The 26,629-nt window shown below is 35.4% G+C and overlaps 3 protein-coding genes across 3 annotated transcripts in view; 1 reads left to right on the top strand and 2 right to left on the bottom strand.

The window, feature by feature from the left end:
- The window catches only part of STXBP3 (syntaxin binding protein 3), a 43,144-nt gene extending 40,082 nt beyond the window's left edge, over nt 1-3,062 (top strand). Inside the window, exon 19 of the mRNA XM_070746422.1 lies at nt 2,195-3,062. Coding sequence (XP_070602523.1) covers nt 2,195-2,292 — 98 coding nt within the window. The 3' untranslated portion in view covers nt 2,293-3,062. The remainder of the gene's footprint in view (nt 1-2,194) is intronic.
- Nucleotides 3,063-4,015: 953 nt separating this feature from the next.
- Nucleotides 4,016-26,629, bottom strand: LOC139164379 (uncharacterized). The gene is made up of 14 exons (XM_070746423.1): nt 26,546-26,629; nt 17,364-17,423; nt 15,973-16,114; nt 15,736-15,878; nt 15,575-15,634; nt 12,909-13,042; nt 12,074-12,224; nt 11,555-11,724; nt 10,928-11,015; nt 10,695-10,768; nt 8,428-8,528; nt 6,200-6,284; nt 4,739-4,886; nt 4,016-4,249 (listed from the first exon to the last, which is right to left on the bottom strand). The coding sequence occupies exons 3-14, from the start codon at nt 16,040-16,042 to the stop codon at nt 4,106-4,108; spliced, it is 1,368 nt and encodes a 455-aa protein (XP_070602524.1). The 5' UTR covers nt 16,043-16,114; nt 17,364-17,423; nt 26,546-26,629; the 3' UTR covers nt 4,016-4,105.
- LOC139163438 (protein AKNAD1-like) lies at nt 19,302-20,300 on the bottom strand. The gene has a single exon (XM_070744241.1). The coding sequence runs from the start codon at nt 20,298-20,300 to the stop codon at nt 19,302-19,304; it is 999 nt and encodes a 332-aa protein (XP_070600342.1).

Below are 26,629 nucleotides of genomic sequence, written 5' to 3'. Positions count from 1 at the left end.
GATCATTATGGTCACATGACATGGCAGTTACAGGTGAAAGATCTCATTTAATGATCTTCCCATCCCTGCTCTCCCTAATGAAATGTTAAATAAATGTGTGCAGAGTGCCTCCGAGGTAGGTGGGCAGGGCATTGGAGGTCATGCACAGGCACAGGTGCATGGGCACAGTTACTCTTGCCCAGGTCCCCCCAAGGCCTTCCCTACTCCCAAAAGGCCCCAAGTTCCACTTCCTGTGGCACTTAGCAGCAGAGCCACATTTAAGGTTGTTTGCAGCATTCCACAATCGCATGACTGTGTTTTGCAGTAGTTTGCCCCAAAGTGGTATTTTGGCCATAACAATAATGAGTTTACACTTAGGGCCACTCTGTTTGCTTGATGATCATGGTATTCTCACATGATTGCTGCGTTTAACAGATCCCCCCCCCCAATACAATTCGCCCTTACGATTTGTAACCATACTATTTTTATTTCTTTACTTTAAATCTTCCCATTTTTCTGCTAAGGTAAATTCTAGAAAGGCCTAAAGCAATGGCCCCAACCTTTTGGGCACCCGGGACCAGGGTTCTGTGGAGAGACATTTTTCCACAGACCGGAGGGAGAGTGGTTTCATTTGCTGCCGGCATCCGACAAATGGGACTTTGCTTGTTTGCACAGACCGGTTTCTGGGGACTGCTGCCAGTCCACAGATCTGGGGTTGGGGACCCCTTTTCTAAAGGGGTGAATAGGACAAGGCTGGTTTATCTTGCCTTTCTTTCTCTCTCTCTCTTTCTCTTTTATATGGTCTCTGTGCTGTTCCACTTTCCAGGTATTTCAATGCAATTTACAAATAGCAACAGCACTTAGACTTACATACTACATACTGCTTAGAGAGGGATGCTTTACATCCCTCTCTAAGCAGTTTACAGAATTACCATTTGCCTCCTAACAATCTGGGTTCTTATTTTACTGACCTCAGAAGGATGGAGGGTTGAGTCAAACATGAACTGGTCAGGATTGAACTCCTGGCAGTGGGCACAGTTAGCCTGCAATACTGCATTCTAACCACTGCGCCACCAATGGTAGAAGTATCTTAAAGGAAATGGGGAAAGAAATAAACTAGGAAAATCAATATACCATCCTGGATTTTGGAGCAATGGTACACAGAGGCCAGTTGTATGTCTAACTAGTCTGCCAGATTTTCTGAACATCTAAATCCTTACTTTTCCTGTTCACATTTAATTGCTGCGGTTAGAAATGTTTGCCTTATTTCTACATTCCTGATCTGGACTACATATGTTTCAGCTCCATATTTAGACCACATTTTCCAGTCTTGCCTGAGGAATTTCAAATTTTTTTCAGGCTGCTGAACATTAGTTAAGAGAAAAGTTCCTGGAACCGTGGTTTGAGTGGGAAAATGAAAAATTTTCACTGGTGCAGATTTCTGAATGCTGCTTGATAAACCTGACTCTTTACTTTAGAAATCAAGTTTGATCTAGTGGTTAAGGCATCTAGGAGACTCTCGAGTTCTAGTTCTGCTTTTAGCATGAAAGCTGCTTGGACAAATCACTCTCAGCTCAACCTACATCATGAGGTTGTTTTTTGTGGGGAAAATAGGAGTAGTAATATTAGGTAAATTTGTTGCCTTGAATTATTTATAAGTATATACTTACAAGTATAATAAAATCAGAATATAAACATCTATTTTAAAAATTGCTACTTGTATGAATGCCCTACAATTGCTTTGTTCTTATTCTGGAACTACAGTAATCCCTTGCTATTTCACGGTTCAACTTTTGCGGATTCGCTATTTCATGGGTTTTCAAAGGGGGATTAAATCCTTTGAAAATTTTAAATCCATTAAAAAGTCATAAAATTCTTCTACAGTACTACTGTACTCTATTAAAGAAACTGGTAGGGTATCACATGTAGTTCCAGTTGAGAAACATTATAGAATGACTTTAATGCAAAGGGTGGGTTTTAAAAGTTCAAATACTTGTTAAATACATTAAAAAATGTCTTTCCTCTACTTCACGGAAATTCGTTTTTCACGGGTGGTCTTGGAATGCATCCCCTGCGAAAAACGAGGGATCACTGTATATCAAGTTTTTCATTTTTCGTTTTTCTTCTGCACATTAGAAAAATTGTAATCTTGTCTGTTATCAGTGACAAATGTGGCAAATTAATGTTTATGAATACATTGGTTTTTTTTTACCAGGATCCACTCACATTCTGACACCTAAAAGACTTCTAGATGACGTAAAAGCACTTACTGTAACAAAACCAAAGGATAGTGTGTATTTGAAAGATGAGTAGAAAGCATAGTGAAACCTTTACTTCTGCTTAACTTAACAGATTTTTAAAAATCATACTATAGGCATTATGGATGTAATCTAGGTGGACTAAGCATTTTAAGGTCCCCTGGTTTCACTGGAAGAAAACAGCTTCACCGTTTTTAAAACTTCTTTTTGAAATCAGTGGGTATTTAAGAGCACTCAGTTTGAACTGTATTCTGTGTACATATTTTACAAATAAGTGTTATTTAGAATTGTTTTTTTATCATTTGAGATTGCTGCTTTTCATTGTGGTGGGGAATGGGAAGATGGTAAAAATGAAGTGCATGCAACAGCTTGTGTTTTATATTGTTTTGAGTTATACAGTAACTGGCTTTCGTTGTGAAATGTTCACTGTAGAGAATGTTCATCACTACAACATATTACATGAAGACTTGGAAAACATGTTTGTACATATGCTAATAATTTCAATAATAATGTGTACACTTTCTATCGTGGGAACATGTCTGTTTCTAAATATATAGTTACAAAATGTTATTAAATTAAAGTATGGAAGAAATTTAAAATATAAATATGTAACGCAATTTCACAATTAACAGATGTAGAGCTACAAAATTCTATGCAACTTCAATTTCACTGAAAACTATTTGCAGTAAACTACAGATATAAAGCTAACTTCTTTTCTGTGACATTTGATATAAATTATGAAATAGATGCATCTGGGATTGCATGGCCCTTTTATGGTATTTGGATAAAATTCAGGTATGTAATAAACGGTTTACCATAATTAAAGAACATTGGAAAATGTGTTTTGTGTTTCTGGAGACTCCTTAAAGACTGCAGTACAGACCAGTTGGTCATTTTCCCCTCCTCTTCTTTCTTCGGAAAATTGCCTTACTGGAGTCTTTCAAACAGCATTCAGTATTGATTGGAGAAGCAAAAGATGAAGAGTTATGGCATAAAGAAGCTTAAAGACGTATAAAATGGTACAAATTGTATTAGAATTTTTTAAAAAGATTGCTTATTTAAATGACACTATCCTTCACCAGCATACATTTGTGAAATACAGTTCTTAATTTGTTGAAAGAATCATTAGGCAATTTATTAATTTAAAACCCATGTTTGATGGCAGTATGGTTTATTACTTAATAATAAAATGCTGTCTTGGCTGTTCACTGCTACTTCTTTGGATCCCTGTCCTTTCTGGCTTGTACTTGAAGTTAGTGGGATGGTACTGATCCGAGGTGGGTTCCTCCCAGTTTTGGCCGGTTCTATAGAACCGTTAGTAAACCAGTGATGATGTCACAGAGCTGGTTCTGTTGGTGCTGGTCTATGGATGCTGCCATCTTATTTTTGGCTTCTTTTTGCTATTTTTTGCTGGTTTTCAGCATTGCGCATGCCCCTGTGAAGCGCCATGTGCGCGCAGCCACATGGCATGGGAGAAAGCGAACCAGTGGCAAGATAAGCTAGATCCCATCCTGGTGTTGATGTGAATGAATACGATACCTCTGAAACATGGCAAGTACATTTAAGAGGTAATTATGATTAGCAGTATTGACAACATTTATGAATGTAGATAACATATCACGTGTTAGCACAATATTTTATTATAAAAAAATCATTAACTTTTTAAGGGAACTGAAACATTTTGTGATCTGAAACAAGAGTAAGATACTGTACTATGTTGTGTATCTAAGATGGTCCATGAAAATAATTTGATTTATTTGGACACAATTTAGAGACATCAAAACCAACACAAGAAGTTTCTTTTCCCAGTAATTTTGGATGGAATATCTCTATTCTAGATATAGATTATTAGTCTTCAAAATACACTGTCAGTACTGATGAGCGGTGCCACTGGATAATGTCTGAATTTTGACCATGGCTAAATCTTCTGAGATAGCTTGCATCATATGCGCTGTTGTTGTCTTCAAATTGTTTGCCATCTGTATAGCATTATCCAAAGTGCAGTTTAACATCTGTTAAAGACAAAATTTCACAATCATGAAATATATTTTGTTAACTAGTTTAAACAATCTATTTTAATTAGTCATTTCATTGATTGGTATATATAGTTCTCCTAGTCAGCATACAATATAGGGCAGAATACTTTCACAATAAAAATCACTTAATAGACAAAAGCATTTTTTTTAAAAACCCAACGCAGCCACACATAAGTCACATAAAGTGCTGGGATGGCGGTGGGGATATATCCAACAAATCATACTGTTTTCCAACAAATCATACTGTTTTCATTTCCAGTGCTTTTAAGGAAGAAAATAGGATTTTAAAGGCCAACCAAATCCAAGTAGTCATTCATTCCAACAGATATATTTCCTGGGACCTACTGCCTAAAAAACAGGACTGAGAGCATGGCAACTGAAAATTCTTTAAACACTGTATCTGAAATATAAATTTCTTAACATTTCCATCAACTACTAAACAACATTGTAATGATCTTGTCTTACCATGCTATTTATGTCTTTACTTTGCCTTTTTCTCCTATTACTGACTGACTTCCTTCCATTAATATTACTATCAGAAAAGTACTGTGGTGAAAGGATAATGCCATCATGCATCTTTGAATAGCGGGTTTGGGGAATATATAGATTCTGTCTAAAAATACAAAGCAGAAGAATTTTTTTAAAAATGTTCATACAGTACATTCCATGTTTAATATGTAAAATGTAAAAAGCTGGCAATCCAATTGAAATCAAGATTTGATTGATTTGATTGATTGATTGATTGATTGATTGGATTTGTATGCCATCTCTCTTCAAGGACAATATACAATATATGTATCTTAAAAATCCAATTAATATAGCTAAAAAACTAAAAACTCTAATAACATTTAAAATCATTTATTCCCATAGCAAGACATATTACACTCATTGGCCAGGGGGCTAGGGTCTAATGGCCCCAAGCCTGGTGGCACACATAGATCTTTAAACTTTTACAGAAGGCGAGGAGGGTGGGGGCAGTGCGAATCTCTGGGGGGAGCTGATTCCAGAGACCCAGGGCCCCCACAGAGAAGGTTCTTCCCCTAGGTCCCACCAAACGACATTATCTAGTTGACAGGACCTGGAGAAGGCTGACTCTGTGGGACCTAACCGGTCGCTGGGAATCATGCAGAAGAAGGCGGTCCCGGAGATAATCTGATCCAATGCCATAACCAACACTTTGAATTGCATCTGGAAACCAATCTGTAGCCAATGCAGTCCGCAGAGTGCTGGAGAAATATATGGGTATGCCTTGGAAGGCAGCTGCATTCTGGACGATTTGGAGTTTCCGAACACTCTTCAAAGGTAGCCCCATGTAGAGAGCATTGCAGTAGTCGAGATGATAAGGGCATGAGTGACTGTGAGTAGAGACTCGCTGTCCAGATAGGGCCACAACTGATGCAGCAGGCGAACCTGGGCAAACACCCCCCTTGCCACAGCCAAAAGATGATGATAATTTGTCAGGGGGGGATCAAATAGGACGCCCAAGTTGTGGATCCTCTCTGAGGGGGTCAAAAGTCCCCCCCTCCAGGTAATGGACAGAGAGGTGGAGATGTCCTTGGGATGCAGAACCCACAGCCACTCCATCTTGTTGGGACTGAGTTTGAACCTGTTAGCACTCATCCAGACCCTAACCGCCTCCAGACACCGGCACATCACTTCCACTGCTTCACTGAGTGGACACTATTTGTCAGACTGCTTTCAAGTATTTAAACACAATAGAAAAGACATTCAACAATGACCATTTTTCCCTTTTAACTTAAATATATCTGCATAATCAATGTTTCACCGAAGTACAAGCTTGAACAATTGGCTATTGATTGGTTCAAACTGTTACAGACTTTATTTATTTATTTATTTAATTTATTCAATTTATTTAATTTATTTAATTTATTGGATTTGTATGCCGCCCCTCTCCGTAGACCTTACCTGTCACATCGTCTCTCTATAAAATCTTCTCTCAGTTCTTCTTTACAAATCCTTTGATGGGCAATGCTCTTCTTCCGCAATGAACCTGAAAATAATTATAAATCAATATTTCATAAAATAAACATATCAGCAGTTCCTGCCCTAAATATGAAAATGTTTTGAATTATTATAATGCTGCACTTTAATTATTACAAAAGGAGGCTTGGGATCTTTTGCTAAGAGATAGCAATTTATAAAGGCTATAAAAAGATTAAGATGTGTCACTGTGTCATTAAGATGTGTCACTGTGTTACATGCTATGGGCCAAATTCTGCTTTATTGTGATCAAACTTTTTCTACAGCAAAACAAAATATGTTGCAACACACGGAGATGTTGACTTATGACTGATTATTTAGCAACTGTTTGAAGTTAACAACAGGTTCCCACAAGGTACTTACAACCTATCTTTGATGGATAGTACCCCTCTGCCATGTTACTGCATTTACAGTGGTTTATAGCATCCTGGATTCAAGTGACTGTGATTTTTTTTTTTTAACTGAAAACTAGAGTGTCAATTTTGACCCTGGTACATGACCTTAAATTCACTACTGAGCTCCTAAAAGCTTATGAATTAGCACATCCTCTCGTATCAATCTGGTCATGCCTTCAGAAGTTGGTAGTGGCTTCATCACTGGAGGTTTTTAGGAAACGACTGAACAGCTACCTTTCTGAAATGGTATAGGGCCGTGATGGTGAATCTATGGCATGCATACCACATATGTCAGCTCCAGCGCACATGTGCGCGCTGGCCACCTGATTTTCAACCTTGGGAAAGGATGTTTTGCACTCTGGATCCTTCAGGGAAGATTCCTGAAGTCCCAGTGGCAAAAAACAAATCGCCCAACGGACAACCGCTAGTTCAGAAAAACACACTTCCGGTTTGCTGTTATGCTGTTTTTTGCACTCCAGAGAGTTTAGGGAGGGTTCTTGAAGCCCTGAAGTTCAAAAAAAGCACAATGGGCAAACCAAAAATGCGTTTTCTGGACTTCCAATTTGTCCGTTGTGCTGGTTTTTGCACCCTAGAGCTTCAGGAAACTTCCTTGAACCCTCTGGAGTGCAAAAAACAGCACAACGACAAACTGGAAGTGCATTTTCGTGAACTTCTGGTTTGCCTGTTTGGACATGTTTTTCATGTACCAGGCTTCGGTAAGGCCTGTGCATATGCAAGGGGAGCAACGCGGAGGTGTGTGCACATGCATGGGGGGGGGAGAAGGGGTGTGGGCATGTGCATGCAGGCTAGCACATCCACACATACCCTTTTGGAAATTCAAAGACCAGCTGGCCAATACCCATGTGCGCGGTAGCCACCATGTCTTCAGGTTTCTGGTGTGTGCATGCATACCAACCAGGTGATCTTTTTACATGCTGGAGCGCCGGAAACCCTAAAACCAGGTGGCTGGAGCACGAATGTGTTTCTGGCACTTCAGCAACCCCAAAGGCCAGCATGCATGTCAAAAACTGGCAATGGCACGCTTGCCCACCTGCATGCCATCTCTGGCATGTGTGCCATTGGTTCACCATCACAAGCCTAAATGCTTGGTGTTTTTATAAGAGAAGTGAGTATCACAATTTCCTAAATGCAGTGCCAGTTTTTTTTTTCAGTATAAATTTTTTATTTTTTCCTTCATACGCTTTAGTACAATGTCAAATATCTTCTATTTCCAGTACAAAAAAATGCAGTATTTTGTTAGTAACTCTTATATAATACCCAAAAAAATAATAATACAAAATTATTAATTTCTCTATAAACCTTTTGTCCCTTATTGAAAAAAAAAATATTTATCTAATCTTGTCGTCCAGCAATCACAATCATCATGTATTTCCTCTCTTCATTAATGTTCCCTCAAATATATACTGACAAATAATATTTCTAACATTCTAATTAAGTGATAGGCCTCCTATTTCTCTTTACACATTTTACTTAAATCTAAAAACCCCTATATCAAATCACAAACATTGAAAATACTAAAAAAGAAAATAAAAAAAAAATATAGTGCCAGTTTTGATATAAGAAATTTGTTCTGACTTGAAGATTGAAGAAATTATCACAAAGTTTCTTTAATATGCACTAGTTTCAAGGCCATCTGAAAATCCCAACCGTTTCTTCTGATGGAGAACAACGTTTTGAGAGGCTAAAGAAACTTCAATCTTACTTCAATTGAATTTAAATAAATGATACCTTATATACCTGTTCCATCTATATCCACTGGTTTTTCTTCAAAGAAGATCGGAAATCTTTCACAATCAGAATGTTCTCTAGTTGCTTTTCTATATTCTGTTGTTTTATTTCTAGATTAAAATATATATATATATAATATTGATGTAACTGAAATTTAAGAGAAAACGTGCAGCTAATGATACAATCCTATGCAAGGTTATACATAAATAAATCTCGCTAATCTTTATTATCTTCTTAGAAAGGTTTTCTTGAAATCTAATAATCACTTATCTGGGTGTATTTATATGATTCAGTTAACCTCATTTCTAAGTAAATGTGTAGACTTGCAATCAGTGAAGGGCTACCAAAATTTCTACTACCACACTGTGGGCGTGGCTTATGCATTTTCTTTCAATATCTTTCATAGAAACATAGAAGTCTGACGGCAGAAAAAGACCTCCTGGTCCATCTAGTCTGCCCTTATACTATTTTCTGTATTTTATCTTAGGATGGATATGTGTTTATCCCAGGCATGTTTAAATTCAGTTACTGTGGATTTATCTACCACGTCTGCTGGAAGTTTGTTCCAAGGATCTACTACTCTTTCAGTGAAATAATATTTTCTCATGTTGCTTTTGATCTTTCCCCCAACTAACTTCAGATTGTGTCCCCTTGTTCTTGTGTTCACTTTCCTATTAAAAACACTTCCCTCCTGGACCTTATTTAACCCTTTAATATATTTAAATGTTTCGATCATGTCCCCCCTTTTCCTTCTGTCCTCCAGACTATACAGATTGAGTTCATTAAGTCTTTCCTGATACGTTTTATGCTTAAGACCTTCCACCATTCTTGTAGCCCGTCTTTGGACCCGTTCAATTTTGTCAATATCTTTTTGTAGGTGAGGTCTCCAGAACTGAACACAGTATTCCAAATGTGGTCTCACCAGCATTCTATATAGCGGGATCATAATCTCCCTCTTCCTGCTTGTTATACCTCTAGCTATGCAGCCAAGCATCCTACTTGCTTTCCCTACCGCCTGACTGCACTGTTCACCCATTTTGAGACGGTCAGAAATCACTACCCCTAAATCCTTTTCTTCTGAAGTATTTGCTAACACAGAACTGCCAATACAATACTCAGATTGAGGATTCCTTTTCCCCAAGTGCATTATTTTACATTTGGAAACATTAAACTGCAGTTTCCATTGCTTTGACCATTTATCTAGTAAAGCTAAATCATTTACCATATTACAGACGCCTCCAGGAATATCAACCCTATTGCACACTTTAGAGTCATTGGCAAATAGGCAAACCTTCCCTACCAAACCTTCCCCTATGTCACTCACAAACATATTAAAAAGAATAGGACCCAGAACAGACCCTTGTGGCACACAGCTTGTAACCTGACTCTGCTCAGAATACTCGCCGTTAACAATAACTCTCTGATGTCTACGCTTCAGCCAGCTGCAAATCCATTGAACTATCCAGGGACTTTCAATGAAAATTGGGTGATCTAGGGTGGAGCTCCATTTTCGCTACCCCGCTGCGTCCCCCCCCCCCCCCGTCCAGGCAGTAGCCCACCCCTGCTTGCAATATAAGTTTATAAGGTAAATATCTTGGGTTTTGGCATTTTATATTGATAAGGATGCTGATTCAATTTGTATTATGTCTTGCAATATACATACTAACCTATTAGAATAACAGGAGTATATTTTATTTCTTGATAACTGCATTTTCAATGTAGGAAGTATAATAATTTTAGGCTTATCAGTAGAATGTCTCACTTTCTCAAAGCTATCTGAAGCTGACCTTCCTATGGAAAATATTACAGGTTACAAAACTGATTAGTGGATGCTTTTTATTCAAATGATTTAATTAGTTATTAAAACACAAATGTTTATTTTTATCTTGTTCTACCTTGTTCATTCAGTAAAGTGAAATCAACCTCATTAGATTCTTTGCTGATTAAATTTGCTAGGGCTGAAGATCTTATTTGAAGATCATTTAAATTCCTGATGGAAAATAAAAAGATTAGAATTGTATAGTGTCAGATTACTATCCGAGATGATTGGAAGTTGATTGGATTGATATTCTGATACTTGGCCAATTAGTAGCAACACATAAATAAAAGCATTTACCACCAGTAGATGTAATTCTATTTATAAAAAACTCTGAACTTTATGTAGTGTAATTGTCATATTGGACAATATTTGGTTTTGGTTCAAGAGGAAAATGCCTCAAAATGAAAGAATATGAGAAAGGAAAAAATAGCAAATTTAATATATTTTGGTAAATTACCTATTTGTATTTTCTTGTTCATTGTAATTCTGTTTTGTTCTGTTATATCTGTTGTACTGATCAAATTCTTCATTCTTAATTATAAAAATAAAATATATAGTGGTTAATAAATTAAACAATAAGAATGATAGAAAACAGCACATTCATTTAATTTATAGCAATGTACATTATTACATAATTAAACTTTAATTTTAATTGAACCATTAACCAGATTAAATATGAACGTGACTTACAAGAATATGCTTATTTGTTTGTTGTCTTGCTTTGCCCAGAGATGCCATTGTTTTTAAATGGACATTTTTTTCCTGCAGTTCTAGATGACTATAGAAAAAGCAAAATATGAATCTTTTAAAAATTATTCCTTAATGTACTTTTTTTAATGAAGAATGCTGTTTAATTTCAACACTGATGGTAAGTTTCTTCAACTTTGAAGAGTTATACTTGTCCCAATCCTAGATACACATTTAAAGGAAGTTGCAATGGATGTCATTTTATAACAAACCTTTAATCATATACTTTAAAATAAATATATTGAAACTACTCTTTGCTTATAAAATGCTGATAAAGATGATAGGTATATACTTTAAAAAATAATTAAAATCTTCAGCAGCAATCACTGAAATTTATGTAACAGGCATTTCAAAAAAATAATAATCAGTATAACAAGCCATATGAAAAGCTGACAAAAGCAAACACCTTGGAAAATAATTAAATTTCCTCAAAGTGATGTCATGCCCATTGGTGTTTAAAGGAAAAAACCAAAAACATTCTTAATTTATACTGAGTCAAACATTCAGGCAGATGGGCATTCTTACTAAATTTAATCAACTTCAGTGATCATTATAAAAATTTAACCTTACATTTCCTGGAATGGATGGTTGCTGTCACCTTGTATAGATTTTTTATATTCCTTGTGTGGAGTTTTTTCTATAGGATGATTTTTATTCTTCCAGTAGTTCTCATTTTGGAGAATATTTAGTCCTGCACCATTTCTTTTTGGAGATTCATTGGTACTTGTAATAAGAGGACTCTAAAAGAAGCGTAAGAGAAATATAGGAAGCACAATCCATCTATTTAAAACATGGGAAAAAAAAATTGAAACTACTCTTTGCTTATAAAATGCTGATTAAGATTATAGGTATATAATTTGTCTTGCCATAAAATATGGATAATTGAGAAAATATTTTTGTTGAAGAGACAGCTGTAATTTTGAAAATAATTTTCTTGATTAAATTAACAAAAACAAAACGTTTATACGGGTCAGTATTACTAAATGTCAGGAAATTATTATTTTTAATTCTTTTGGATTGATGACTACATTATTTTCTTTCTTCACTAATCAGTCTTTAAGATTTACAAAATACAGGATAATGGATTACCGCAAAATAGCTTGAACAAATAGGAGATTGGTGGGAACTGAGTGACGGTGATGTTATAAATGTTGATGAATATGAAGCGAATGTCTTCTCAATTTTCTCTTTGATATCTTCAAGGAGCATCCCAAGTTTAAATATTTCCCCTTCTACTTTTCTAAATAGAAAAAAAAACACTAAACATTATATATAACATTAATTTTTCTCTGTTCTTTCATTATCAGATGTTATCAGATGTAAAATCTGAAACAATAGAAAAATAAATTAAAAATTGGAAATTGAAATACTACATTTATGAAAGATATTTTTTAATATTTACTGACAAAAGTGAAGATGAATGGGAAAATTCAAAATGTCTGCAGTGATGAAAATACTAATTAGATTAACAAGAAACAGCTTAGTTTTGGAGAAGAAAATTGATAGACAGTTCTACAGAGTCAAGAAAAATGGGTCCTATAATGTAGTTATATTTTTCTATGTTGCCTACATTTTTAATAGCAATAGGGTTACCTGTAGAAAAGAATTACCTGCTCTAACTCCTATACTTTTATTTGTGACAATGGGGTGAGATGGTTGCTATCTATTCAGTTATTTTGCATTTTGTTCTTGGCTGATCATAGTTATAACTATCACTTTATAATTATAAAATATTAAATATTTACCCAACAAAAAAGATTATGACAATAAATACTGGATTTGGAAAGGCTTCAAATGTATTTTAAACTGAAATCAAGCATTAATAGGCTTTATTTCTAGGTACACAGGATCAGATTGCAATGTTAACAAAGTAGTACAGCTAAAAAATTAACAGCTATGTTATTTTAAAACATTAATACTGGACCTGTTAGGATCAAATTTTCCAATAGTTCTTGATGAATGCTTATTGTTCTGAAGTTGCAAAGCATAATGTTTTTCCTTGGTAGCTACATAATTATGTTCCAGTTGCTCCAGTTGTTCTTTTAAAAGTTGCAAAAACTTCATTCAAAAATAATTAAATAATTTAATTCCATATTAATTTTACTATAAATTTATTCAAGTAATCTATTCCATTAATAGAAATTGAAATGTCAAATTCTGCTCAGATATACAATATCAATAATTTTTCAACTGAACTCCAGCTTTAAATGTTGCCATACATAATCCATCAAACTCATTCCTTGATATTGTTATAATTTTGCTGCTTCAGTACCTCTTCTTTGAAAATACAGTAAGCACTTGTTAAAATATCTAAATGGTACATTACTCTATGCCAGGGTTTTTCAACCTTTTTTCTTCAGGGGTACCCTTTGGTGTTGTCAGATTTCTGGCGGAACCTGTACCGTGTACTGGTACTGTTTATGTCTCTTCAAGGTGAGCCTTGAACATTAAGGAGATAATTTAATTAAAACAAAATGTTTGTAACTGGATGCAAAATTAGGAGAAAAAAAATTGCGACTTTTTTGATGATTGATATTAGTCACTAACAAAATACCGCATTTTATTCATGGAAAATTAGATGGTACACTGTATTGTTTGAATGTATGTTGAGAGAAACATAAAAAAAATTCACTCCTCCCTAAAACAGTCCTTCCTTCTTCTGTCCCTCCATTCATTTCATTCTTCCTTCCTCCCTCCCTCCCTCCATTTCTCCTTCCTTCCTTCTTTCCTTCCTTTGTTGTTCCCTCCATTTCTCCTTCCTTCCTTCCTTTCTTCCTTCGTTATTCCCTCCATTTCTCCTTCCTTCCTTCCCTCCCTTCCTCTCCACTTCTCTCTTTCCCTTTTCTTTCTTTCTCTCTACTTCTTTCTCTCTTTTCCCTCTCTCTCATTCTCTTCCTCCAGGTCTCTCTCATTTCTGTGTACCTCTACCTCTTCCCCCCCTTCTCTCATTTGTTTCCCATCCCTTTTTGCTCTGATTTCTCTTACTTTCATTTCTGTTTTTCTCTCTCTTTCCTCTTCCTCTACCTTTTTCTTTCTCTCTTCCCTCTCTTATTTGTTTCCCTCTTCTCCCTTTCTCATTCTCTCGCCCCCGCCAAAAAGAAACAGTGAACGGAGGATCGGCAGGGATAGGCGTGGTCCAGAGAGCCGGAGCAGCTGGGCGGCGCGGGACTCTGACTCACGGGGGTTTCTCCCTGCCCAACAGCTTGGTTTCTGGTTGCAGCTGTCTGGCGGGGAGAAACAGCGTTCTGGGAGGAGGCAGAAGCAAAAGCAGAGTAAGGTGGAGAGGGTGGCGAGGGCTGCTGCTGCTCCTGGTCGGTTTTTTTCCTCATTAAGTCATGGAACCTCTGTCTGGCCCTTGCAGAACCTTTCAGTTCCACAGAACCCCGGTTGAAAAACACTACTCTATGCAGAATTCTACATGTCCTTTTTATGTGGGAGGCATCCATGCATATTTAGGCTCCTGAATCCAATTTAACAGAAGAAGAGGAAGCATCACACAAAACAGTAACTTTATACATCTGTTTGTTCTCTGGAAGTGGTCATAATAGTACAGAACCACAGGGCTAGGGACTCTATATACTAATGGTTTCCATTCTGTCACACAAAACTATACTGAATCCACATTTAAATTATTTTGTTAACTTCCAACACAGAATATTCAAGTCATAGTTGTGTTCATCCATTTTCATCTCCAAATGTATGCAATAAATTAGCTTTACATATTATAGTATTCTGAAATGATAAAAATCACGCAGTACTGTTTATATACGCAAAAGATTTGAATCTAAGCTGCCACAACTATTGTAACTCTGTCAAAGGCCAGTGTAGGAAGACTGAAATGGAATGAAATTATTGTGCTGTTATGATGAATAATTTCAAAGACTGCTATATTAATAAACATTTTCCTATCATAGAAAATCAAGTTCCCATAATAGTTGAAACTGGGTGTGTTAAGAGAACATTTGAATTCAGATCTTCCTTATTTGTCTGATAAAGTCACAGATTATCAAAGCTAAAATTTCCTTGTTTATTTTAATGAGAAAAAATAATTCAAAGCACACTAGTTTAAGTAAGGAGAAAATGCTATAGTTCAAGGCATAGAATAAATCAGTAGGTGTGTGAATGATTGGGCTCTGCCATGTAACTTTCCTTTCAGCCTAAGGTTGCTTAATAAATTAAACTTAGTTCTTATTAAAACAGATAACAGAATAACAGAGTTGAAAGGCACCTTGAAGGTCTTCTAGTCTAACACACTGCACAAGCAGGAAATCCTATACAGTACCATTTCAGAGAAATGGTTGTCCAATTGCTTCTTTAAAACCTCCAGTATTGGAGCATGTACAACTTCTGGAGCCAAGTCATTCCACTGATTGTTATAATTGTCAGAAAATTTATCCTTAGCTCTAGATTGGTTCTCTCAATTTCTATGCATTGCTTCTTGTACTGCTTTTAGGTGCTTTGGAGAATAGATTGACCCCCTCTTCTACATCATGATCTACATCATGATGATCTACAGTTCTACATCATGGAACTGGATAACCTTCAAATGGCTCTCCTCTCTTTTAAAAGTATATTTAAAGTTGAATTTACCTGAAAGTGTTCTTGTACTGAAAATACATTCTGGTTAATACACTCAGAAAATATTTCAACCTTTAAAAAAGGAAAGAAATACATTGCATTTGAACTTGCTGATGAGACATCAATAAAACACGTCAAGTTCCAAACATTTAAAAATTAACATGTGGCATTACATTTGCTTTCAGCTCTTCAGTTTGTTTCTTTAGTATCTGTTCCATGTCATCTGTTATATTTTGCAGAAAAGGAGTGTTCACAGATGGTTGTCTTGTTACATCCACTAATGGCAATGAAGAAGTTATATTTTTATACCGTGATTCTACTAAACAAAAATTTAAAAAATATTAAACAAAAACTCTGGAAATTTTTCTCAAGGCAGCAATTTTCTTCTTTGTAAAGCGTATTTAAAGTACCTGGATGAGGGGCTTGGGAAAAATCAAACCTCTGCTCCATAGGAATGGTTGCAGGAGAAAAAGTAGACATTGTGGAAGCTATTCCAGTACTTTGTGCTTCAATACTAAGTTCTGCTGCATGTGAATTTGAACAAGGAGGTATCTGTGAAAATATACACACTCACTTAAAAAAAAAATCAACATTAACAATATAAATCATTCACTTGCATCTCTCTTATCCCATCCTTTTAGCAACTTCAAATAATAACTTTGTAATTTAAAAAAAATTTATAAACATTACCATATTTTCATTATTCTAAATATTTACATGTATACATCCTGCAGAAATATCTGTTGGCTTACAGAGTAAGCACATAAAAATGTAATTTGTAGCCAGATCCTAAATCAGGAGATAACATAGTTAAAAGCATCTAAACAATATTACTTTGTCAACTCTAAAAATTATGTTCATACTTTAACAGAACCTGCAATGTCCTAAAAAAAACAAGGCAAGCACATACTTAAAATATTTCTAAAACAATATAAAATAAGTCAGAGGGAAAAATACATTATGGAATTAATTATATTATCCCTGATTTCCCAGTTAATAATTTTGATCATGGGATGCTTTAAAGAGAAATAAGTTAAATTGTGAGACTGAAAGCTGTTGAATAGCAAAGACTAAAGCAAACAAGAAAAAAATTAAGTGATTTTCAGAATTGGAGGGAGGAGGAGAATTAAGGGAATAAGATAAAGTGGACAGCTGGGAACAAATTAAGGCATTATTTAAGACACCAGTGTTGTAATAAAAAGGGAGAAAATGGAGGAAAACAGCTACTTGTTCTTTAGTTTTCCTGCCTGACTTTTGAAAAATTAAATTTATAAATATATTAATTACAAACTGCAAGCAATCCTAGTTATAGAACTCAAAAAGTGCTGAGTTGCTCCACAAAAGATAATTTGGCCATGGGGATTGAGATTTTCGATAGTGAAAAAGCGAGGTTGTCACAACCTGGGCCATGAATATTTCAAGGAATTTCTCTACATGGTGTGGACTCTACTCAACTTCAAAATCCCTCTTCCAAAACAAAACAAATACACAAAAATTTCTTCAACTGAGATGCCTTATTTATGGAAAACTCTCCCTAGGAAAACATACTACTTCCAAATATAATGTTAATATATTTTCATTGCGAGGCAAAAATAGTCTTTCTGAACAAGATTTTAATATTTTTGTATTCAGTTTAATTTTAAATGCCCACTGTACCCTGCAATAATAGAATTTAAGTTTGGTGAACTATGTATACCCTATCATACAATTTGATATGGCTTTAGAAAAAGAAAATACATTATTTTTTTATTAAGAAGTTATCCTCAGTAATGAAATTGGTTTCTTATTCTGAGAGATTTACCTTAGGACTAAATCTTAGGTGATCGATATGATTTTGAACCTCAGCTTGTCTTGTCAACACCTGTAGTGTGAAAAGGTGCAGTAAAACATTTTTGAATATGGTTACTATTCTTAGCATAACATTAGTTGCACTTTTACAATAATGTAAGACAGAAGTCAGCATCATTTCAGGTTCCCAAAACCTGTTAAATTTTATGAAGATTTAGCAATTTTACTCTTAGATCTCATGGGATTTTGCATACCAATGCCTAAAAATTTCATACATTTGAAAAAGTGTAGAATTCAAATGTAGTTTAATTAATTTTGATTGGTTGTAGGTATTGGACACTTAAGTACCCATAGGTGCAGATTTGTTGATCTATGTCATAGGATACTCAAAAGCATTCTAACTCTATAGTCAGTAAGCTGCTAACAAGTACTGCAATAACTGTGAAGGGAAAAAAAGAATTTGGTTCAGAAAAAAATCAGTAAAACACACACCATTAGACAGGAGAACAACATATATAAACTACTGTAGTTTTATTTATTAAAACCCATATAGCCATCAAACTGGACAGATTCAAGGCAGCATACATTAAAATCTAAAACGAATATATCAGCATGTAGAAAACATGAAAATGAAATGATGTAGTAGGAAAGTACATTACAAACATAGAACGAAAGGAAGACTGGAAAACAAGCCCTTTCTAATAATATGCTCAAAAGCTAGCAGGCTAATTTGAAGAAAATGCGACATGCACGAAGAATCCTGAGCCAGTATATTGTCATAAATTAGCTACTACTGTAATATTGCTAGAGATTTATAATAGCAATAGTAAAATCATTTAGACTTCTATACCGCTTCACAGTACCTTACAGCTCTCTCTAAGTTGTTTTACAGAGAGCATATTGCTTCCAACAATCTGGGTCCTCATTTATTCGACTTTGAAAGATGGACAGCTGAGTTAACCTTGAGCCTACTGAGATTCTATCTGCCAAACTCCTGGCAGCCAGTGATCAGCAGAAGTACTCTGCCCACTGTGCCACCAAGGCATAATTTATTTATTTATTTATTTATTGGATTTGTATGCCGCCCCTCTCCAGAGACTCGGGGCGGCTAACAGCGACAATAAAACAGTGTACAATAGTAATTTGGTATTGATGATTAAAAATCAATTAATATAAAAACCAAACATACATACATACATACCATGCATAGAATTGTAAAGGCCTAGGGGGAAAGAGGATCTCAATTCCCCCATGCCTGGCGGCAGAGGTGGGTTTTAAGTTGTTTACGAAAGGCAAGGAGATAATGGATTAATGATTTGGAAACTAGGAATTGTTAGCATAAATAAAGATAATTTATGTTATTATGATAAACAACAATTAAAATTATTTCCACAATAATCAGTGATTTCTAAGGCTGATTGTAGGATAGCAATGTACTCTTCTAAAACAAACAAAATAAATAAAATAATAAATACATACTTTATTGTCATTGTATGTATATACACAGTATACCCATACAACGAAATTCATGATGTCCAAACACTAGTCCTAACACACATAACAATCCCCCCAAAACATGTCCCACTCACCCAAATAATGGGGGGGGGGGGAAGAAATGACAAAAAAATAATAATCAGAAACTAGTCTTAATGTGTAATTTTTATTTGTTAAAATTCCATTGAATTTCAGTTAATTTAAATATTCTTCAGCACATGTATGTCATACTGCATTTATTGCAGTATAATTGTATGTAAGAAACATATTAATAAGACTATGAAAGTGTTATAGGATTGCAATCCCCCCCACCAATCAAGAAGCTAGAAGAATCCCCCTGGCATTTAATTTAAATTAATAAATGTTTAAAGTAGGTTTTCAGCATTGATTTGGAGATCTAACTCAAAAATAGAATTTATCCATATAGAAGAAGAATTTATATCCAGACAAATCACTTTTAATCTACCTCTAGCTGTTGATCAAGTTCAAAAGTTCCATTTTCGTCTTCTTGATTTCTGATTGTACCAGAGTCCAAAAATGTAATTGCTTCTTGAACATCTTTACCAAGCAAATTTGTGGAAGATTGAGTCCTTTTAAATACAAAACTTTCATGATTTTTTTTTAATTCTTTGACTTTTGGAGAAATCTCAGAGGAATCATGAAGTCTATAATAAACCTGGTGTTCATTGCATTGGGGGTTATGAAAAATTTCAGTGTTATCCAGAAAATATTGTTGATTTGGGGAATCTCTGAGGGTAGAGGTATAATTTAAGTCTTCATTAAGTCTTCCAGGTTCCTTCTGGATTAAAAATTGTGAGTCATCCATATTACAAACAAGAGCACACCCATCTGTTAAAGATAGCTTATCTTGAGTCAAGTCCCAATTCTTGACAACCAAGTTACAACTTACTTTCTTTTCATTATTCATTATTTCTTCTGGGGAAAATATCTCTGCATTTTCTGAACTCTTGTTTTTTATTAGCACGGTTTCATCAAAACTGTCAGTAAATGACATATCCGGGATAGTTTCAGAATCAATTAATTGGTATGTTAAGTTTTCTGTTGGAAAATGACGTAAAAGTACATCTGACATTTTTGAGTTGGAAAATTCTTCATTTCTTCCTGAACTGGTAAAACCGCCAACTTGTATTAACTTTCCTGTTGTCATGGTAAATTCTACGTCATTTTGGGGGGTCAATAGCACAGTATTTACTTTCCTTTGAGACAATTGCTTTTTGCAGTCTGAATTTTCTTTTGACAGACTGCTAATAGAAGATGTCAATGTGGAAACAGTTGGGGAGACATGTTCTACAGAAATAAATTCTTCCAAATTCTGTGAATCACAACTACATTGACCTCTATGTTGTAGATCTCCATCGTAAGGCAAATCTTCTTGCTCATTGTCAGTATTGTCTTCAGAGTAAAGCATATCAAATAATGTACTATCACTTTTCATATAATGAATGTTGGTATATTGAAATTATTTATATTTTGATCATATTCTGCATGATTTCAAGCTCTGTAAGATTTGAGAGAACAAATTTAATAATCTCAGTTATGAATAAGAAGACAATTAAATCTTGTAAATCTTCCATTTCCTTTCTGTAAAATTTTCAGAGTCATCATTTAACATTTGCATTTGTTCCAAAAAAGTCTATGTGATAACCCAAGGATCTAGTTTGGGTTGAAAGACAAATATACCTACAATTCCTTACACAGTTTAACTAGATGATCAAAGTTCTATTGGAAGGTTCATATTATCTATTGAGAATTATGCACATCAGAACAATTATGTATGTCAAATGAATTACGGCTTCACCTGTGATTAAAAATTAGACACATACAAAACAGTTATTTTATATAAAATTTTCTCCAACGTTCCTACTTTCTATATAGATTAACTCATTAATGTGCCAATTTTGAAACACACCAGGATGACAAATTTGAAATTGAATAATAAACAAACTTAACATTAACATCTGCATGCTTTTTTTAAAGATGCTGTAATCTTTCTTCCAATACACATATTCTCCAAATATATACAGAAAATAAGAAATGTCATTAGATAATAAAAAATAGCGATTATATATACTGTATGTATCACATAATGGTAAATAAATAATGAACCTTTATACTTACATACTATAGAAAAATGTTTGGTTAATTTTCAAAAAACAAAGATAGTTATTGCAAATCCTTACAAAGCTTTCTGTAATCTAGCTCAGTTGTAACAAAAATATAACCTTTTGGAAAGAACCAAAAGGCTCTTCTTTATTAGGCGTACTTTATTTCGTCAGTTGTAACTCTATACTGAACACAGCTGACCTAGAGAAGCACAGTGTCTTTAATAATGCAACCATTCACCTTGTTACTTGCTTATTTGATCCTGTGATTATTCAGTGATAGCATAAAGGGAATAAAGAATAACAAACCAACGTTTTGAAGGCCAGGAATAAAATTCAGCTTAATCTATTTATCAACTAATGTTTATTTTCACTGGGACTGATTATGATGTCTTTAGAAGTGAAACATAACATTTCAGGCTCTTATGACTATCTGCACTGTAAGGACCTTAAATAATTTATTTGTGAAAATTAATTATTTACTACTACTCCAGACACCATATGGGACTGTTTCCTAAGATCATGAGCATAAAGCCTTCATGAATTATCTCTAGATAGGTAATTTCTATAAATGTAAATGTAGCAGATGTAGAGGGATGACATCATAGGGCATTCCTGCCAGAATTTGAAAATTATTTTAAACGATAGTTTTCTTAATTATTTTATTGCCTGTTTTAGTGAAATATAATCTTCTCATAAACCAACGGTTTGCATACAAAAAAAGCATTTATTACCAACAGGGATATGCTGGAACATGTAATCTGAGAATGAACAAAGAAGTAGTACACCTATTTCCACTATAATCTGTCTCCCATAAAATTTTCTTCTGTGTAAGTACATCCTTCCCTCTACTTCAAGCTCAAAGTATTTAAGTCAAGAACACTTTGTGCATCTGATGTAATGAGCTGCAGCTAACAAAAAACTTTTGCATTACATTAAAATGTGCTATTCTGAAGACATGTTACCAGGTTCTTTCTGATTTTAGGCATAGCTATAAAATCTCTTCCTGTATTTAATCATTGGTTGTTTGCTCTTCTGCAAAATTAGCTCATACTGTAATTGCAAGTAGTCTTAAATACCATGAGGTCTCAACAAAAGAACCTTTATTACAGCGTTGAACCAAAAGCACAGCAAGTTCATGATCTTGAGAAATGGCCTCTTCAGGGAGGCTTTCCCAAAATAAACACCAACTATGAATATGCAAGCCAACAGAAAAGCTGAATGAAAACTGGTAAAACAAAATCGTATATAAGAAACATTGGTGAGCATTGATGCTGCTGATGCTGTTGGTATAAATTTTTTTAGTAATCTAATTCCCAAAGATATAACCCAAAAGACACAGAGACCCCTTTTTGGCAATTGTTTTGGTAGTACCAAAACATCATGTACAGTATAATTTTCTCCCAAACCAGAAAGTAGAAATCCAACAAGCATAGGTTCAACAGTTATAGAGCAGTTTTGCTGTACTATAAAGTATGAAATAAGGCTTGCATATACACTGTTATTTGAAAAGGTACAATAGGAAAGTCTCATATTAAGAAGACTGAAGTAAAAAAAGACGCCTCGCATCTGGGTATACATTTTCTCCCTTTTAATGTTTAGTAGAAAAAATATGCTGATTACATTTGTCCACTATCCAATGCATATCCCATGATAGACACAATTTTTCTATCACCAATATGCAAATAGAGTAGCCCTTTTCAACTGTTTTAGGAATTAAAAGCTGCATTTCTTAACAGTTAGGTTTTTCTAATTAAAGAGCAAATGGAGTTGTTTTTCTGTAAGCTATATTTGAAAAAGCTTGAAATTCCTTTCAATTTTTTATTAATATTTGAGATACAAAGTTGTTATACACAGTGAGAAACTGATGACTATGCACTTTAAGGAGCCCTAATATTTAAATATATTTGTATGTATATATAGCTTGGCAAAAATAAACTGACTATCCCTACCTGAAATATAGGGAGTGTTCAAACATGCTGAATCAGGATTTATTTATTAGACATCACAGGTAAACTGACAAAAAGCAAATTTCAGAAACATTAAATTTTCAATGAAATACTTAAAAAGGTATCTAGTACAATGATACCTCGTCTTACAAACGCCTCGTCATACAAACTTTTCGAGATACAAACCTGGGGTTTAAGATTTTTTTGCCTCTTCTTACAAACTATTTTCACCTTACAAACCCATCGCCACCGCTGGGATGCCCCGCCTCCAGACTTCTGTTGCCACCGAAGCACCCGTTTTTGCGCTGCTGGGATTCCCCCGAGGCTCCCCTCCATGGGAAACCCCACCTCCGGACTTCCGTGTTTTTGTGATGCTGTAGGGGAATCCCAGCAGTGCAAAAAGGGGCACTTCGCTGGCAACGGAAGTCCGGAGGTGGGGTTTCCCAGCGAGGGGAGCCTCAGTGAAATCGCAGCATCGCAAAAACACAGAAGTCCGGAGGTGGGATTTCCCATGGAGGGGAGCCTCAGGGAAATCTCAGCAGTGCAAAAACAGGCACTTCGGCTGGCAAAAGGGGTGAATTTTGGGCTTGCACACATTAATCGCTTTTCCATTGATTCCTATGGGAAACATTGTTTCGTCTTACAAACTTTTCACCTTAAGAACCTCGTCCCGGAACCAATTAAGTTTGTAAGACAAGGTATCACTATCTTATTTTAGCAATACAGCTAATTTTCTGAATGAATGCAGAAATTGCATACAGTACTCACTGTAAGAAAGGACCATAAATATCTGCTTCTTGTATAATAGGAAAAGAGTATATTGCATGGCTGAAGGGGATAATAAATTGTCTAGAACAGTGTTTCCCAACCTTGGCAACTTGAAGATATTTGGACTTCAACTCCCAGAATTCCCCAGGCAGCAAATGCTGGCTGGAATTCTGGGAGTTGAAGTCCAAATGACTTCAAGTTGCAAAGGTTGGGAAACGCTGGTCTAGAATATATATGGTCTGTTAAGCATTTAATAATATGGTTCCCTTATGTTAACCACACCATGCCACAGATAAGTTGCACTACTCCAGCAAGTTTTTTGGATGAACATGTTCTAGCTGTCAAGCAAGTATTAAAGATAATTTTCCACCCCACCTTTTCTTGGGTGAATACATTTATTCTGAAATAGTGCCAAGAACTGTTGGTGAGTAACTGTGGTTATTTTATTGCCCCACCCTTTCTCTAGCCATACTAATTTCATTAACGCTCCTTCTGTAATTTAAAAGAAAAAAAGAACCAAAGTCCAAATACATCCTCAGCTACGCAGCTTCAGTGAACCCATTCTTAAGCATTACTTTTAGGCTTGTTGAGCTCATACCTGTACTTAAAAATTAACCCAACCCACTGAATCCATGTTACTCATTACTAGGTCAAAATGCAAGTGGTTTTGTGGATCAGTGTTATGCAAACACAATACTGTCTGAAACTACCTCATGGGGTTACTGTTGAAGGGAAAGAAATTGGACAATGCTGTGCATATCAAAAGCAGGATATGCCTATAGTGCAGCGTTTCCCAACCTTGGCAACTTGAAGATATCTGGACTTCAACTCCCAGAATTCCCCAGCCAGCATTTGAAGTCCAAATATCTTCAGGTTGCCAAGGTTGGGAAACACTGCTCTAGTGAATGAACAAAGAAAGGCATGACTATAATATAATTCTTGAAACGTGGTTATCTACTTTCTGGAAGGAATCCTCAAAAAAGACTTGATAGATGTATTGTACTGTATATATTTAGCACAGTTATTAACTCCTCCATCTTATAACTTTGGGTGGGGGTAACAGACCAAAAATCCGTAGACATATAAATAATGTAATAATCATAAAAGATATAACAAGAGCATGCATGCATGGAAGAACCTCATGTAGCGATCAGTTGAAACCTAAGGCTAGTTTATAATAAGTTTGAGGGATGCATATTTCTCAACTCATACAGATGATTGAAAACATGTCCCAAAGAATGGAGACAAGCATATGTGTCTTCATTCGCAAGTACAGTGGTACCTCTACTTAAGAATGCCTCTCTTAAGAACTTTTCTAGATAAGAACCGGATGTTCAAGATTTTTTTGCCTCTTCTTAGAACCATTTTCTACTTAAGAACCCGAGCCGGGAAACTTTTTCCAGAAAATTTAAGAGTGGTATGAAGGCTTGGCCAGTTTCCTGCCATTCCCTCTTTAATCCTGGCCATCTCAGGCTTTTCTGGGTTGCCAGAGGAGCCTTTTGGTGGTGCTTAAAGAGGGTTTGGCAGTCCAGAGGGAACAAAACATTTTCCTTTCTCTGGGCGCTTGGGGAGGCAATAACCCTCTGCCAGCGCCCATAGAAAAGAAATACTGTACTCTCTTTGCTCTGGGCAGTGACTGTCCTCATCCTCTTCTTCCTCCTCCTTCTCCCACCCAAATTCCAAGCTTTTATTTCTTTCCTCGTGGGTTTGCACACATTATTTGCTTTTACATTGATTCCCCTGGGAAAAATTGCTTCTACTTACAAACATTTCTACTTAAGAACCTGGTCACAGAACAAACTAAGTTCTTAAGTAGAGGTACCACCGGCTCAAGGTTGACTCAGCCTTCCATCCTTCCGAGGTGGGTAAAATGAGGACCCGGATTGTGGGGGCAATAGCCTAGCTCTGTTAAAAAGTGCTATTGGTAACATGTTGTAAGCCACCCTGAGTCTAAGGAGAAGGGCGGCATAAAAATCGAATAAATAAATAAATAAATAAATATTCAAATTTTTGAACTAGCTCAGAAAGGCAGGAAATTAAGCTTAAAGCATGATTATTTTTCAGATGCTGTCAGCAGCTTTATTCGCATGATCCAGATCGACATCTTTACATACAGGCAGTTTTCGATTCATGACCATAACTGAGCCCAAATTTTCTGTTGCTGAAACAATTATTAAGTGAGTTTCCCCCTATTTTATGACCTTTCTTGCCACAGTTCAGATGTTTGTAAAAAGTGATCAAATGGCCACGGGACTATTGCAACCATTTTGAATTTTGAAAATGTGACCCCAGAAGTGCTGCAATGGTTGTGTGAAAAAACAGTCACAACTTACTTTTCCCCCCAGTGCTGTGGTAACTTTGAACTGCCACTAAACTGTTTGTTAAATTGAGGTCTATCTGTATTCTACTCTCCCTGTGTAGGAGCGCTGACCACTCATATCAAGTTTTTTTTTTAAAGTGATGAAAAGGGCGATCTATTCTTTATTGCATGATCCTGTCAATACATATAAGAAATAACCATCCTTTATAAATATACAATATATTTGAATATTTATTGTCCATATTTACCGGTGCAAGATTTATTTAGAAATCAATAGAAATAAGGGATTATAGCTTGGCTGTCACTATAGACAGCAGTTATGTTTGGGTTTTTTTTGTGATGTTAGTTATATTGTTTGTAAAGTTTGTGTTTTATTTTCTCTTTTTCTGTTGTTTTTAAATGTAAATAAATCTAATAAAATTTATATTTAAAAAGAAAAACAACAACCATCCTTTCCTTTGCTTCGGACCCTTCCCGTGCGAGGGACGCTGTCACTTTAAATCTCTCTACCTCTCCCCTTGGAATATACTGTAAATCTAACCGTAGGAAAAGAGAGGAGAGGACAGGGCTCATCAACTTCACCCTCGTCTTCTGATTGGCCAATGCAAAAGATGCCGCGGCGGAC

This window comes from Erythrolamprus reginae, chromosome 3 (assembly GCF_031021105.1).
Source record: "Erythrolamprus reginae isolate rEryReg1 chromosome 3, rEryReg1.hap1, whole genome shotgun sequence".
In the NCBI taxonomy this organism is placed as follows: Eukaryota; Metazoa; Chordata; class Lepidosauria; order Squamata; family Dipsadidae; genus Erythrolamprus; species Erythrolamprus reginae.
Note: the sequence above shows the minus strand (reverse complement) of the source record. Positions and strands in the feature narration are given on the sequence as shown.